At 40.2% G+C, this 13,080-nt stretch overlaps 1 protein-coding gene across 1 annotated transcript; it reads right to left on the bottom strand.

Moving 5' to 3' along the window:
• Positions 1–1,848: 1,848 nt before the first annotated feature.
• On the bottom strand, positions 1,849–10,322 carry camk1gb (calcium/calmodulin-dependent protein kinase IGb). The gene is made up of 12 exons (XM_035657051.1): positions 10,186–10,322; positions 8,278–8,389; positions 4,719–4,844; positions 4,473–4,547; positions 4,232–4,370; positions 3,898–4,021; positions 3,677–3,752; positions 3,280–3,392; positions 3,110–3,188; positions 2,706–2,793; positions 2,001–2,350; positions 1,849–1,906 (listed from the first exon to the last, which is right to left on the bottom strand). The coding sequence occupies exons 1-12, from the start codon at positions 10,307–10,309 to the stop codon at positions 1,849–1,851; spliced, it is 1,464 nt and encodes a 487-aa protein (XP_035512944.1). The 5' UTR covers positions 10,310–10,322.
• Between the last annotated feature and the right edge of the window lie 2,758 nt (positions 10,323–13,080).

Genomic DNA, 13,080 nt, shown 5'->3' with positions numbered 1-13,080 from the left:
CCCAATTCTGATTTGGACTGGAAAGGGAAGACAAATCCCCAAAACGTTATTCATAAACAGAAAAACGTTGGTCCAAAAGTTCATCAGCCTGAGACGGGACCAAAAAACATGTAAATAGTTTTAGCTCCAGTCTTATTTTGATAATTCTTTTTTGTTATCTGCTAATAACTTTCTATTTATCTTTCCAAGTATTTGCACGATTAACGATACGTGTATGGACATTTGTTTACATTTCATTCCACGTTTCATTCTCAGTGTCTCTGAGCTCAACTTTCCATTTTTTTTAAATGTACTGACCTTCTTGTGCCAGAGAGCATTAGCTTGACATAGCTGTCTTATTATTATTAATTACCCCATTCTATGTATTAATTATATCTTTTTCAGTGGTTGGTGTGAATCAAGATAGAGACTCAAGACAAATAAAATGGCAGTGAAACTAATGCAGATTCTGTACAGACTTTATTTATGAGAGCACACAGGGATCCCATAATAATACATAGACTAGAATAAATATCTATTGAATGCATCAACACAAAGCCACAAGCAGACTGGGAAAAATCTATTACAGTGAATATAAATTACATTTATATTCTAGCAGGTTGATGGCATGTGAGAGCTATCAGTTGGCAAATTATAGATATACCTGTGGCATTTACACTGTTAACGAGTTGTCAGTCACATATATTACGTTTTTTTTCTTGTTTGTATAGTTTTTTTTAAAATCTTTTTTTATTTATTTTTTTACAAAGGAAGCAAAAACATTAAAAAAAATTAAACAGTTTACAACAATTGACATAATTTGATAAAAATAAGAGACAATTTTACCAGAATAGATAATACAAGTATGGCTTATTTGAAGCAGTAAGCATGCAGGTTTTCCATAAATAATGTGCTTACAAATGCAGGTTGGCTAAAGCATTCTATTTTACACATAAAGGTACAATAATGTTTAGTTTTATTGCATTGTGTATATTCTTAAACAACATGAAACCTGGACAATAAGTGCTCTGATGAATTAAACTCTCCCTGATCAAAAACCAGGAGCTGTGATATAAAGCCTTCATGACCTCAGAGGTCAGGGACTGCTTTACCACGAAGGAGCAGGGCATTCAGGTGCCCAGCAGAAGGTGAGCCCATCACAATCCCTTGAACACTGCCCGAACTGTCCCGGTTAGCTGAAATCTACCCTGTGCATCTGCGTTAAAGTGAGTCTTGTGCTTCTGTGTGGTTGTCGGGAAGCTTGGTAGGCACTCTTTCCAATATAAAATGTCCCACTGACTGCGTGGACCTCGCAGACCGCTTGGGTCCGTCACAGGATTAACCACTTCTCATCTTAGCACAGGGGGACCTGCTGACACAAAACAGCTGCATGCTGAGTCAGCACAGCTACACTGATCTGCAGAGGGCAGAAACACACTCAGGGTGAGACACACACACATTTGACTGTAATGAGCTGAAAATTACACAAAACATTCACAGCAAGATCTAGATGGTTTGTTTATGCTCTTAGTATTCCCTTATGGAGCAAACATATACTGTCATACAGTAGACTGTCAAACAGCATGTATTTAAAGGGTCTGCATCTGCCTGTAACTACACTATACTGTCTTATAAAGCATTTATTAAATGCTTAATAATGCTTATAATGCTAAATAAGTGTGTGTTGTGATTTATTTTAATATACCAAATCTTCAAATGTGGATTTTCTTTTCTTTTTTTTGTACACTTGTGTGTTAAAGTTGTAATTCAAATACAATTATTACTTGTGTTTTTACATTGCGTTTGATTATGATATGACTTGAACCTACCAAGTAAAATACGTTTATCCACGTAAACTTCATGCAGCCTTCACATGACTGAGCAGACTCCGGTCTGCACAGGTTTGCTATTGTGGTTTTTACCATATCTGAGAGAAAGAAACAGAAAAGCATATTATGCGTCCGTCCTGCTGTCATATCAGAAATTCAAAATGCACAACATTAGATGAAGTTTGTACAAACCCATTCAGGTTGGCAGGCTCTGAGTGGTAGACATGCTTGCCCTGCTCAGCTATAGTGGGAGCGTGGTGTGTGCCGCACTGGCTCTGAGTGACCTTCAGTGAGTGGTAGTGGTTCTTCAGGTCAGCCTGGCTCGTGGGCAGGGACATGTGATTCGTCCCGTTTAATTTCCCGTTCGTCTCCGCCACCATGGGGGTCAGTTTGTCTGGATCAAGACACTTGCGGTTTTTCGTTGGGGAGGACACGTCGACCACTTTGATGTCTGGGATGCTGGCCTGCCTCAGAACCAGCTCTGAGTGAGCCAGCTGCAGCTTCTTCATGTGGTTGATGGCTACGGCAGCGTTAAAGGCTTGCTGTAAAGTGAACACAAACGGGGGATAAGTTAAAGAGATCTTAGAGGCATATAGTTCCACTTCAACTGCATTCATGATGATGTATGGAAGACAGAGACTGATACACCAAATCTGAGTGTTCAGTAGATTGTCCAGACAATAGATTCAAGTTTTATAGTCATATTTACTGCTGAACAATCAAGTGCACTTTGTTTCTCCTGACAGTAAAAGCCCTACATCCGCCGTCACTGGAGAACAATATCTTATTAAAACTGTCCTTAATCAGGAAGGATTTAAGTAGACACCCGATTAATCTAATACAAACTGCAGGTCCTTAATGAGCTTACCACATCAAAGCCAACAAATCTGGACTGACCTTCCATTTGGTCTTGGCAAAGTTCTTTTGGATCTGAACACTGACAGAATAGTAGATGTCCTGACTCCGGGCCGTCTTTCCAATAATCCTGGAAAACAGAGGACGGAACACAACGCTTTACATTTATTTTAAGGTAGAGGCTCATCCTGAACCCATCTTAGTGTCCTAATACTGCGTGGATTCACTTCATCTCCTGTGCTTCACACCCATTTCTTTCATGAATGTGAGTATAAGTTTGTACTAGTAAATGAATCTGGAACAGTCTAACTCTGCTTAAGAAATGCAACTACACTGCAGGGAATTATTTACTCCTAGTCTAAAACGAGTTTAAATGAACATTTTAAGAGTTTAACTAGTGCATCATACCCAATATGTGTGATCCAAGGCTGATAATTGACACTCACCAGGGATGTCTGAGCGCTAGGTCGGTGGTGTAGCGCATGCTGGGATTCTTCTGCATCATGTTACGGATGAAATCCTTAGCTGCAGATGAAAAGATGATTCACTCATTAGGGCTGAGCTCTGTATGGGGGGAATATACAATATGTCTACTACTGCTGCTCAGTATATTTACCAGATTCAGAAATGTCGTCCCAGAAGGGGGAGTCAAACTCATACTGCGCCTTCATGATCTTGGAGAACAGTCTTGACTCACTTTCTTCATAAAAAGGAGGATATCCACAAAGTCTGCAACATAAAGATTTATCATCATTGGAAGGAAAGGGAAACTAAAGAATGGGCAACAGTAAAGTGCATGTTTATGTACTAATGTGTGCAGGTAACAGCGCGTATAAAGGATTGGTCACTAGGTGGTGCTATGGCTCAATGGCTGCATCATTATTCCGTATTTAGGTAACTGTGTCACACTAAACATACCATGTCCAGCAGTAGCTTTTAATCTGAAAATCCTGCCACTTAAGCAAAGCTGAGCTAGTCATGTTTGCACACATTCACCATGACTTTATACTTACAAGATGTATGTGATGACTCCAATAGACCAGCAGTCCACTGCCTTGCTGTACGGCTTCTGTGCCAAAACCTCAGGAGCTGAAAGTGAGGAAAAAACGTCAAAGCTACGCCAGTGCTGTTTCTTACTGTTACACACCTGTGGGTCTTATATTCTCCGACCCGTTTGAGCCCCTTACTCGATCAGTGTCCATAAATCATTCATTAGACAGATGTGTTTCCTTACCTACATATCCTGGGGTGCCACAAGCTGTTGACATGATGTCATCTTCTACCATCTTGGAGAGGCCGAAATCACTGATCATGATCTTGGACTGTTCCTCCTGGCTGTAGTACAGGATGTTCTCTGGCTGCAAAGACAAAGACAGGAGAGCTGTTCAAACACCTGAAGAATATGAATATGAATATTTCACGTTCTGTAAAAGCACCCCTGCTGGAAATGGAGCTGCACCACTGAATGTATGTATGTCATTACAGGCAAAACTGATTCTTAATCTTGTTCAACTTTTTCCCAAAATATTGTGTTTCTCTTATTTAAAGTATTAATATATAAACCGTACCTTGAGGTCACGATGCACTATGCCATTTTGGTGCAGATAGCTAACGGCCTGCAACACCTGCTGGATCACACTGCTGGCATCCTTCTCTGAGTACACCCCCCGGTCCAGTATACGGTCAAAGAGCTCACCGCCTGATACACTGGTGAGGAGATAAGAACTACCATCAAAATTTGATCTTAAAACCCAATTTAATTAGCTAAAATGCTAATTTAAATAATAATATAAAGGTGGAAAAACTCACAGCTGCATGATAAGATAGTAATGGGTCCGACTTTCATAGAAATCCTCCAACCCTACGACGTTCTCGTGTTTGATTCTGTTAAAATAACAAGCTTTCATTATGACATTGCTGTCCTAATCCCACAACAGAAATCACACATTTTCAACATAAACAGCAGTCAAAAGAGAGAGCTGATCAACGTGATTCCTTCCCACACTGACTACTGAGAGAATATGAAATGAAAGATGAAGGCTCATTAAAATTCACCTTCTCAACACTGCAATCTCATTCTCCAGATTGAGGTCTCTTTTCTGTTTCTTCTTCACACACTTCATGGCAAACATCTTTCCCGTCTTCTTCTCCTTCACCATGTACACCTCTGAGAACGCCCCCCTGTTAATTAACACATGACACACAAAATGAGATATTAATGATGGAGTCACTGATTGCTTTGAAACATCACAGAAAGAGATACAGAGTAACCTCCAGTCAGAGGAAATAAGTCTTCCTTCTTATTAATTGTTAATAAAATATGGGGCCCTTAACAGCACAGAGCGTCAGCCTCTTGCTAAGTCTACAGAGAAAGTTTTTGCTTGCTTCCATTTCTCTATTTTGTTACCGTGCCAGATGTGAATGATTGTTTTTTTAGTTAATATAGATCATTTATTTGCAGGGCTTCAGATACATGAAATTCTTTATGATTTAGAGACTAGTGTGAGTCCCATTTGTCTGTCTGGGTAAATGTTGCACAATCCATTTGACATTTTAGGTAATACACTTATTCCCCTTCTTGGCAACGCTTAGACGAAAAAGGTCGATACCGCTCTCATATCTATCTGTTCAATAGGAGATGGGAACATGGAGAAACAGCAAGCCTGGATCCATACAAAAACCAAAAGTTTAAAAAAACGAAAACAATGCAGAATTATTTCTGACCCCTGTGAATCCACAAATTTGTACAGATTAAATGCAGAGATATAACACAATAATAATGAGCTTTAGAGGATCTGGAGGGTGGATTTTGTTATCTTCAGACAAAAAACCGAGCTAGCAACATTAACCCACTAATAAAGGTAGATTTCAGGATGTTTACTGTTTTGTAACTATGTGTAATTAGAGGATTTTATAGTTGCATCAGAAATTGCAATATCAAGGGGTTCAACTAAGTTCTACTAAAGATCTCTGTGGATTAACTATTCACATGGTAGAGGCTTATTATTGGACTGTGCGGTGCTCTGTGTCCATGCTATCTTCAGCGCTGTCTGGGAATAGTTGTTCTACCTGGTGGATTAGGCCCTTTATCCCTGACGCAATGGAACCGGTGGCGGGCTGCTCTGTGTGCAGAGGTCAGAAACTGAGCATGTGTGGCAGGGATCCTTAAGAACAACAAGATCCTACATACAGTACAGGCCAGGTCACAGACAGGTGTCAAGGGCTGTGGGCAGACATGGGATACCACGACCCTGTCCTCTGTCCATAAAGTGCTGACCCTGAAGGAATGTACTTTAATGAAGATCAACACGCCCGCCTGCTGGAGGACCTGAGTACCTTTCATAGTATTTATTTAACAATGTGAATCATAGCTGTCTTCAGTTTCATTTCCTATGTTGCATGTGTATTCTGTCCCATTTGGGTAATGTTTGTCCAACACACACTCATACACACTGCCTAATTCCAGCTCAGGGAAGCAGACAGGAACAAACTGCCACCATAGCACCATCGAGGGACTTCACATCCAATTGCTTAGCTGATTTCTCCTTGGTTACCAGAGCTCATTTTCTTCCTCGGATCTCCTTGAAGCTTATTGTGAGTCTCAAGAGAAATCATCAATCAAGCTCTAAACATGAGTGCCAGACCGCATCCTTTATCACAAAAAGACAGAGGGCAATCAGAAATCACAGAACTTCAGTGTGTCGCTTGAAATTTCAAAATGTTAACTAGAATCAATGTTCTTTGTGCTTTTTGGGTCATTCTGGGAGTTACATTTACCCCTGAGAGACTGCGTCCTGATTGCCAGGAAACCGTCATGATGTTTACACTATGTGTGATGAGGCCCGATGGGGAAAGGCTGTGTTTGGTGTTATACACAGTCTCCTGTCCCTCCTGGATTCTCCTTCCTCCTTTTTATTGTGATGGAAACATGAAGAGAGAAAAAAAACTAAACCATATACTCAAGGAATGGCCAAAACAGCTGAGAGTGTTCACTCTGTTGACACCCTCAGCAGAAATGAAAGGCAGTCCAGCAAAATCCCTCAGCCGCTCAGAGTCTCTCTTTTGGTTCCTTGTCTTTATTTCTTTTTCAAACTATATATCATCATTATGTCTTGAAATTGTTTTTTAATACTTCAGGTGAGGCGTCACAGAAAGAAAGTTATCACAAGTTCTTCTACAAGTCGTCGCCCCTCTTTTCCATAAAACAACCAGACGTGATTTTCAAAGTGTTTGGGGAAATAAAAGTAATTGCTTCACACTAATTGGACAACATATTAGATCATCTCCTGTACTCAGCAGGGCCTCGCCTCCTTCACAGTCCAATCACCGCTGTTGTGTTCAGCCAAAACCTCTCAGCAGCCTCCTCAGCCCTCAGCACAGATCCGTTCTGTTTTCCAGCAACATGCTGACATCACTCCAGCATCACTCATGCCTTTATTTACTGTTGGCCTCTGATCTGCCTCTCTCCAGCCACTCGCTAAATGCTCAAGTGTGCTAGAAGACCTGCTGATTATTAATGCTGACCTCACACAAATTAGGCCAGCACAAGAGGCTGTTAACTGTGTGTGTGTGTACAGTATACAGTAACATTATCTTCATTCAAAATTACTGCAGGTGAACTTTGACCTTGACATTGCTTTTAGGGCTGCAACTAACTCATATTTTCATCACTGAAAGTTTGTTTATTTTCTTGATTTATCGTCTATAAAACGTCAGAAAATAGTGAAAAATGGCCTAAAGCCAAAGGTGATGTTATAAAATGTCTTCTTTGGTGCGACCAACAGTAAAAAACTCAGACATTTAGTTCATCATCACATTAGACAAAGAGAAGCAGCAAATCTTCATTACCGAGAGGCTAGAACCAGAGAATATTTGGCATTTGTGCTTAAAAAATAACCTAAATGATTAACCAGTTATCAAATCAACTTTTTAGGTTCTCTTTTTTGTGAGTAGAGTTACACAATTCAATGAGACTTTAGAGAGAAGAATTTAAAGTTCCAGACATATTGTTAGGTATGTGCTTTTTTTGTGAATGAATGGCTAAGCTGACCCCACAGCCAGACACCATCAGGACAGTTCTAACCCTCCAACAGCCCTGAGCGTCTTGTTGTCTAAGACCTCAGTAAAGTAGGCCTCCTCGTGTCAATCCAATCAAACCAGTAATCTGTCCTCCAACTCAAACAGCATGTCGAGGGTCTGTAATCACTCCATGTCCATGGCAAGTCAAGACTTAAGTTTTACTGTAGTTGCTCTCAGTAAAACAAAACATTCAGAAATGCAAAATATTCCCAGGGGGGACTAAGAGATTCTACAAATTAACACTTGTTTGCTCAGTAAATATTAAGATTTCTTGAATTAATGAATTGCATGTTCCGGGAGAAGGACCCTCTTCTCTGTTGCTCTTCCTGAAGTCTCTTACATTTTTCACATTAAAGGTTTTTTTTCTTTTCCAAATTTAGAGTCTAAGCATAGAGGGTGTCGTATGCTGTACAGACTGTAAAGCCCTTTGAGATACATTTCTGATATTGGGCTGTATAAATAAAATGGTCTTGACTTCACTCAGTATTTTGTATGTTAATAAATTGTGCCATCTGATTGAGAAAAATGTACTTACGATCCCAGCTCCTCCATGATGTCGAAAACCTCCTGGATGTTTTCAGTGTTCTTCTTCCACACATAGTCGGCCTCTTGACGACCCATGTCTGCAGTTGCTTCAACAGGGATTTCTTTCAGAAGTAAGGAGACAGAAAAAAACTTAAGAATAGATGTCAACACCAAAGTCCCACAGTGCCCTGCCTTAATGTCCAGACTCCCTCATCATCATATTCATAACGATTTAATCCTTTGGGATTACTGAGCAGTCATGAGAAAGCAGGTATGAAGGTTGACACGTCTCCGCTGCTGCTCAGACTGTCTGCGGGAGGACGAGCAGATGAGACAGACATGAGTCTTTGTCTGGCAGACAAAGGTTAGGGCACTAATCCGTGCTGTAACTAGCACACAGGAAGCACTGCCAGGGCCGACCCATCCTGTAACAGGGCCAGGTGATACTGTATGGTACTGCAGTGTATGCATAAAGCTGATCAATAATCTGCCAAACCAGAAGAAAAGTTAAGAGGAATATGTTGCCTTGACTTTTTTTCTGAATTTGTCAGAAAATGTAAACTTAAAAAAAATAAGCAATTAAACAATTATAGAAGTTGTTGGCAAATTAATTTTAAAAAGCTCCATGCACAACTCTGATCATATTAAATTGTTATATTAAGCAAATACTTGTCTTTACTTAAAAAGTAAATAATCTATAAAGATAAATAATCTATAAGGATTAGAAAGTCGGGAAGAATGGCTTATCTAATAAAACCGAAGGTACTAAGAAGGATTAGGAACACTTTAAATGAGCAGGTCACCCAGTTTGGTTTCCTGCCCTCTTTTCTCTTATATAAGGGATAAGCAACTCTTGATCTGGAGACCTGACCTCCTCAGGGGTAAAAATACCAAAGAACAGCCTGGAACAAGTGATTTAAAATGCAGAATAAATGTCTTAACTACCGCAAACAACGCACCTGTTGAACATATAGGATGAATATGTGTGGTGTTATCCATGCAAATCCACATGAACTCAAATGTTGCAGCACAATACATTCAAGACATGATATATACTATTTATCATTTTCTGAATACCCCCACATTAATTCAAATAACATCTATTCACAAACTGAGGAGCTTTGTATTCCCTGTTGCTCACTCTGGATTCCCCCGCAGTAATTCTTTCTTTCACCCCTGCATTGTGTTGTTAGCAGCACACTGAACATGCATGCGACCCAACAGAAGATCACACTCTCCTGCACAGAAACCCACTGGGTGCTGGAGAATGCGTCCACAAACCACAAACAGCAATGCAAAAGTAATGTGCACAGTCAGAACCTGCAGCGGTGATCAGCATTTCAATGCTGCTCTTCTCTCTTATCTGCAGTCCAGACACGCGTGGCGTTTTCCGTGACGCAAATCAATGCAAAGATAATAAAAACCTGACAAACGTGGCACAAAGCGGAGAGACGGGTCGGTCTGATAATAACTGGCGGCGGATGCGCTCGGGGTCGTGCAGCCCCCCCTTTCTTTATGCCACCAGCAAGTTGGCTGCGGCATCCGCGTCAGAAAGATCTCTCTGCGGCAAAAAGGGGCGAATGATCAGATATTCCGATCAAGCTTGAACCGCAAAGAGCTCACGGATGAGCAACGACGCTGCCAGTTCCAATCAACTCGTGAAATGAGTCATCATGCTGAATAAAGGCAGCGGCGCTCAAAACTGGCCACATTACGCACAGAATACTGATCAGCCAACACCGGCCCTCTACCTGAGTCCTGGCTGGAGAAACAAAAACAAAAACAAACAAAAAAACCTAAAAACAGTCCCCAAACTGCAGGTCTACAAATGAAACAACAGTGCTTTGAGATACCCAGGTCCCAGTAATTCACTTCACACAGAGGAGGTGCATTCACCAACAGAGTGGCTGAGACTTACCTTGAGACTCTGCGCTGTTGGAGCTCTGCTCTGACTCTCCTGCCAACTGCTCGCCGAGGTCTGGACAGAATACTGTGTCTGGGACCTTACAAGTACCTGTTGTCAAGTCAGAGATAACATCCATGGAGAGAGCCGAGGGGAGGGGCTGCCAGTCTCACAGGTGCTCATAGAGACTTAAGGCGCAGACTCCAGGTCAGGCTTCTGCTGCTTTATCTGCAGCATCATTCATCTTTCCGCACAGCTACAGGTTTATACGGGGGGGAGGCGCGTCTTGCGCAGAAAAGAGCAGCTTTTCCCCCAATAAACTGCACGATTCATTCAAAACAGTTCGCAACATGTGCACGCGCATGCGCAAGTACGCGCACACGCACGCTTCAGCAGTGATAGAAGTGGACTACCATTTTGAAAAGCAAGTCAGTGGTGGTTTCCAGATAACATCAGTGAATATTGATTTGACAGCAGGGTGGCAGTTTCTAATAAGGCTTTATAGATTATAACTAATAGGTTGATTAATAGTTACAGTGCAATGTTTTATTGCCTCACAACACTGAATCAAAGCAGAATTAATGTGGCTTTCCAGGTAAAAGAAATGTCTCTACAAAGCGATCTAAAAAAAGATCCCTTTGAGACATATATTAAGACATATATGCAAATAGTGGAAGATAATGTGTTGTTTTTTATATATAAAATATCCACATTAACATCCTTAAAAAGTCATCTACTCCTGCGACTTCAATATCAATGAATATTCAAATGTTGTCCTTTTTCATTTCAAAAGTTGTCCTACTTCACTGTGAAGTCCATTCTCAGTGTGTGTGCACTGGTGGCTTCAACTTTCTACAACACACATACTGGACCAGGATGGACTGACAAACTATTTGTCACCAATCATGCTCATAGGGCCACATTTCAGCAGAACTCTGAGCATACGTCTTTCTGCGCCATCATCCATCATTTGGTAGATGCACCTCTGGCAGCAAATACAGGAGTTTCACTTCCATGTGATTTTAAGTCGTCAAGCTGGTGAATATTTATGCCAACAAGCATTTTGTTTGTTTTCTAGGTGTGATAAATTTGGAGCTCTGTTTTCACTTAATGTCTTTTTCTGTTGATCAGTGCCAAACAGCCACATTAAATCAGCTTTTAATCACACTTTCACAAATTAATTAAAATTCAACACTTTTATCGGCCCTGCAATAAATAATTAACTAATGATTTATAAATCAACCAATAATAAGGTTGTGAAAAATCCCTTTTGATAGAGTTTAGCCTTTGCATTTGACAATTAGCCTGTATAAATGTAGTTTTAATGCATTCATTAACATTCACATGCTTTCTTTTACTTAATAAGCCATCGAGACTGAAGGTGTAAAAGTCATTAATAAAGCATGGTCACAATAATTAATTCAGTCTTCTGGAGCTCTTTTGGTTTACCTGACGATGAGGAGCTAACCAAAAAGACGAATGAATTGTGCTAGAGGAGGATAAATACCAGAGAGATTTGTCATAACCTGGCAACCCAAAAGACATTCCTATTAAGAGCATGCCTCATTAGAAACACTAGAAAGTGATCACATTGTACACCTGCACTGGCCACCGCCTGTGATTACTACAGCATTAGGCTCTAAGTATTTCGCAGTATACACTGTGGTGTTCAGAGGCAACCTTTAACAGGCTTATGTATTAATCTGAAGCAGGTGCTCAATTCACCTGCCACATGAGGAGCCATACAGAATGCAGGTCACGTTGATAACGCAACCTCCATGTGTTTACTGCACACAAAGAACAAGGGCACGAAACAAGTGTGCTCGTGCCATGCAAAATAAATCATACATAAATATTTGTAATCACAAGGCGCAGCTACAGCAATGCAGGCTCGTCTGTAAGATAAAAAAAATGGTTATTATGGTTTTATTGGCCATCAAAGGCTGCAGTGTGTTTCATACCATCACAGTGCAGCCCACCTGAGTTTTAGACACATGCTGTAAATAGAAAGACAGAATATCAATAGCTGGACCGGATCATCGTGTTGTCATGGATACTGGTTCGAGAGGGTGTCATGGTCATCTTCCATGTCAGGTGTTTTTTTTTGTTTTAGAACCAAAATGAGTTGGAAGTCTTTTCCAATCAGGAGAGAAGGCATCCGGCCTTCAGGAAACAGCAGCTTCTATAATGAGAGTGTCAGGTTTGATGATGGATGTTAAACTGTACAAAAAGCAGCTCAGTCAACGGGTCACAGTTATTACAGACTCCAATTAGAGAGCGTTTGAGCAGCACTGAAGGACAATTACAAACACCAGCAAATAGCTGCTCAGAGAATTGTTTTTATAATCTGAGCTATCATGCCAATTATTCCAAAATCATTTCAGAGTGAAATATTGCACTTTTTAGTGCACTTCATCTGTCTGACAGCTAATAAGCTACAAGGATTTTACATAGAAAAGTAGAATGAGCTTCTAAAATGAATTAGAAAAGTTGTATAAAAAAATCATTTTAGCCAACAATTTCATCCTTGAAGCCTTATTTTCTTTTTTTTTTAAATGAATAAAAGAAAAAACATGCAAGAGCTGTAGGAATATTCCAACATGTTTTCAATGTAAATAAGCCTGTTCCAGGTGTTATTTATCATATTAGACACATACACTACTGCTCAATTTCAGAAAAAAAAAAAACATCAGCAGTTGGATTTTGATTGTTAATTTTAGGAGAAAGGAGACATTTTTTATGACTTCATAATCAATTTTACTGTAAATAAGTTTTTTTTTATATATATAGTATTACAAGTAGCATAAAGGGAACTACAAGCTGAATTTCATTGTACAACCCAATTAAATTACCTTGTATTGAGTACAGGTATATACTGTATTCTTACCTCACTCTTACTCACATGTAGAC

The sequence above is a fragment of the Morone saxatilis genome, unplaced genomic scaffold (assembly GCF_004916995.1).
Source record: "Morone saxatilis isolate NCDOM2014 unplaced genomic scaffold, NCSU_SB_2.0 Contig15, whole genome shotgun sequence".
NCBI lineage: Eukaryota > Metazoa > Chordata > Actinopteri > Moronidae > Morone > Morone saxatilis.
The sequence above is the reverse complement of the archived record's forward strand: the minus strand, read 5'-3'. Positions and strand labels throughout refer to the sequence as shown.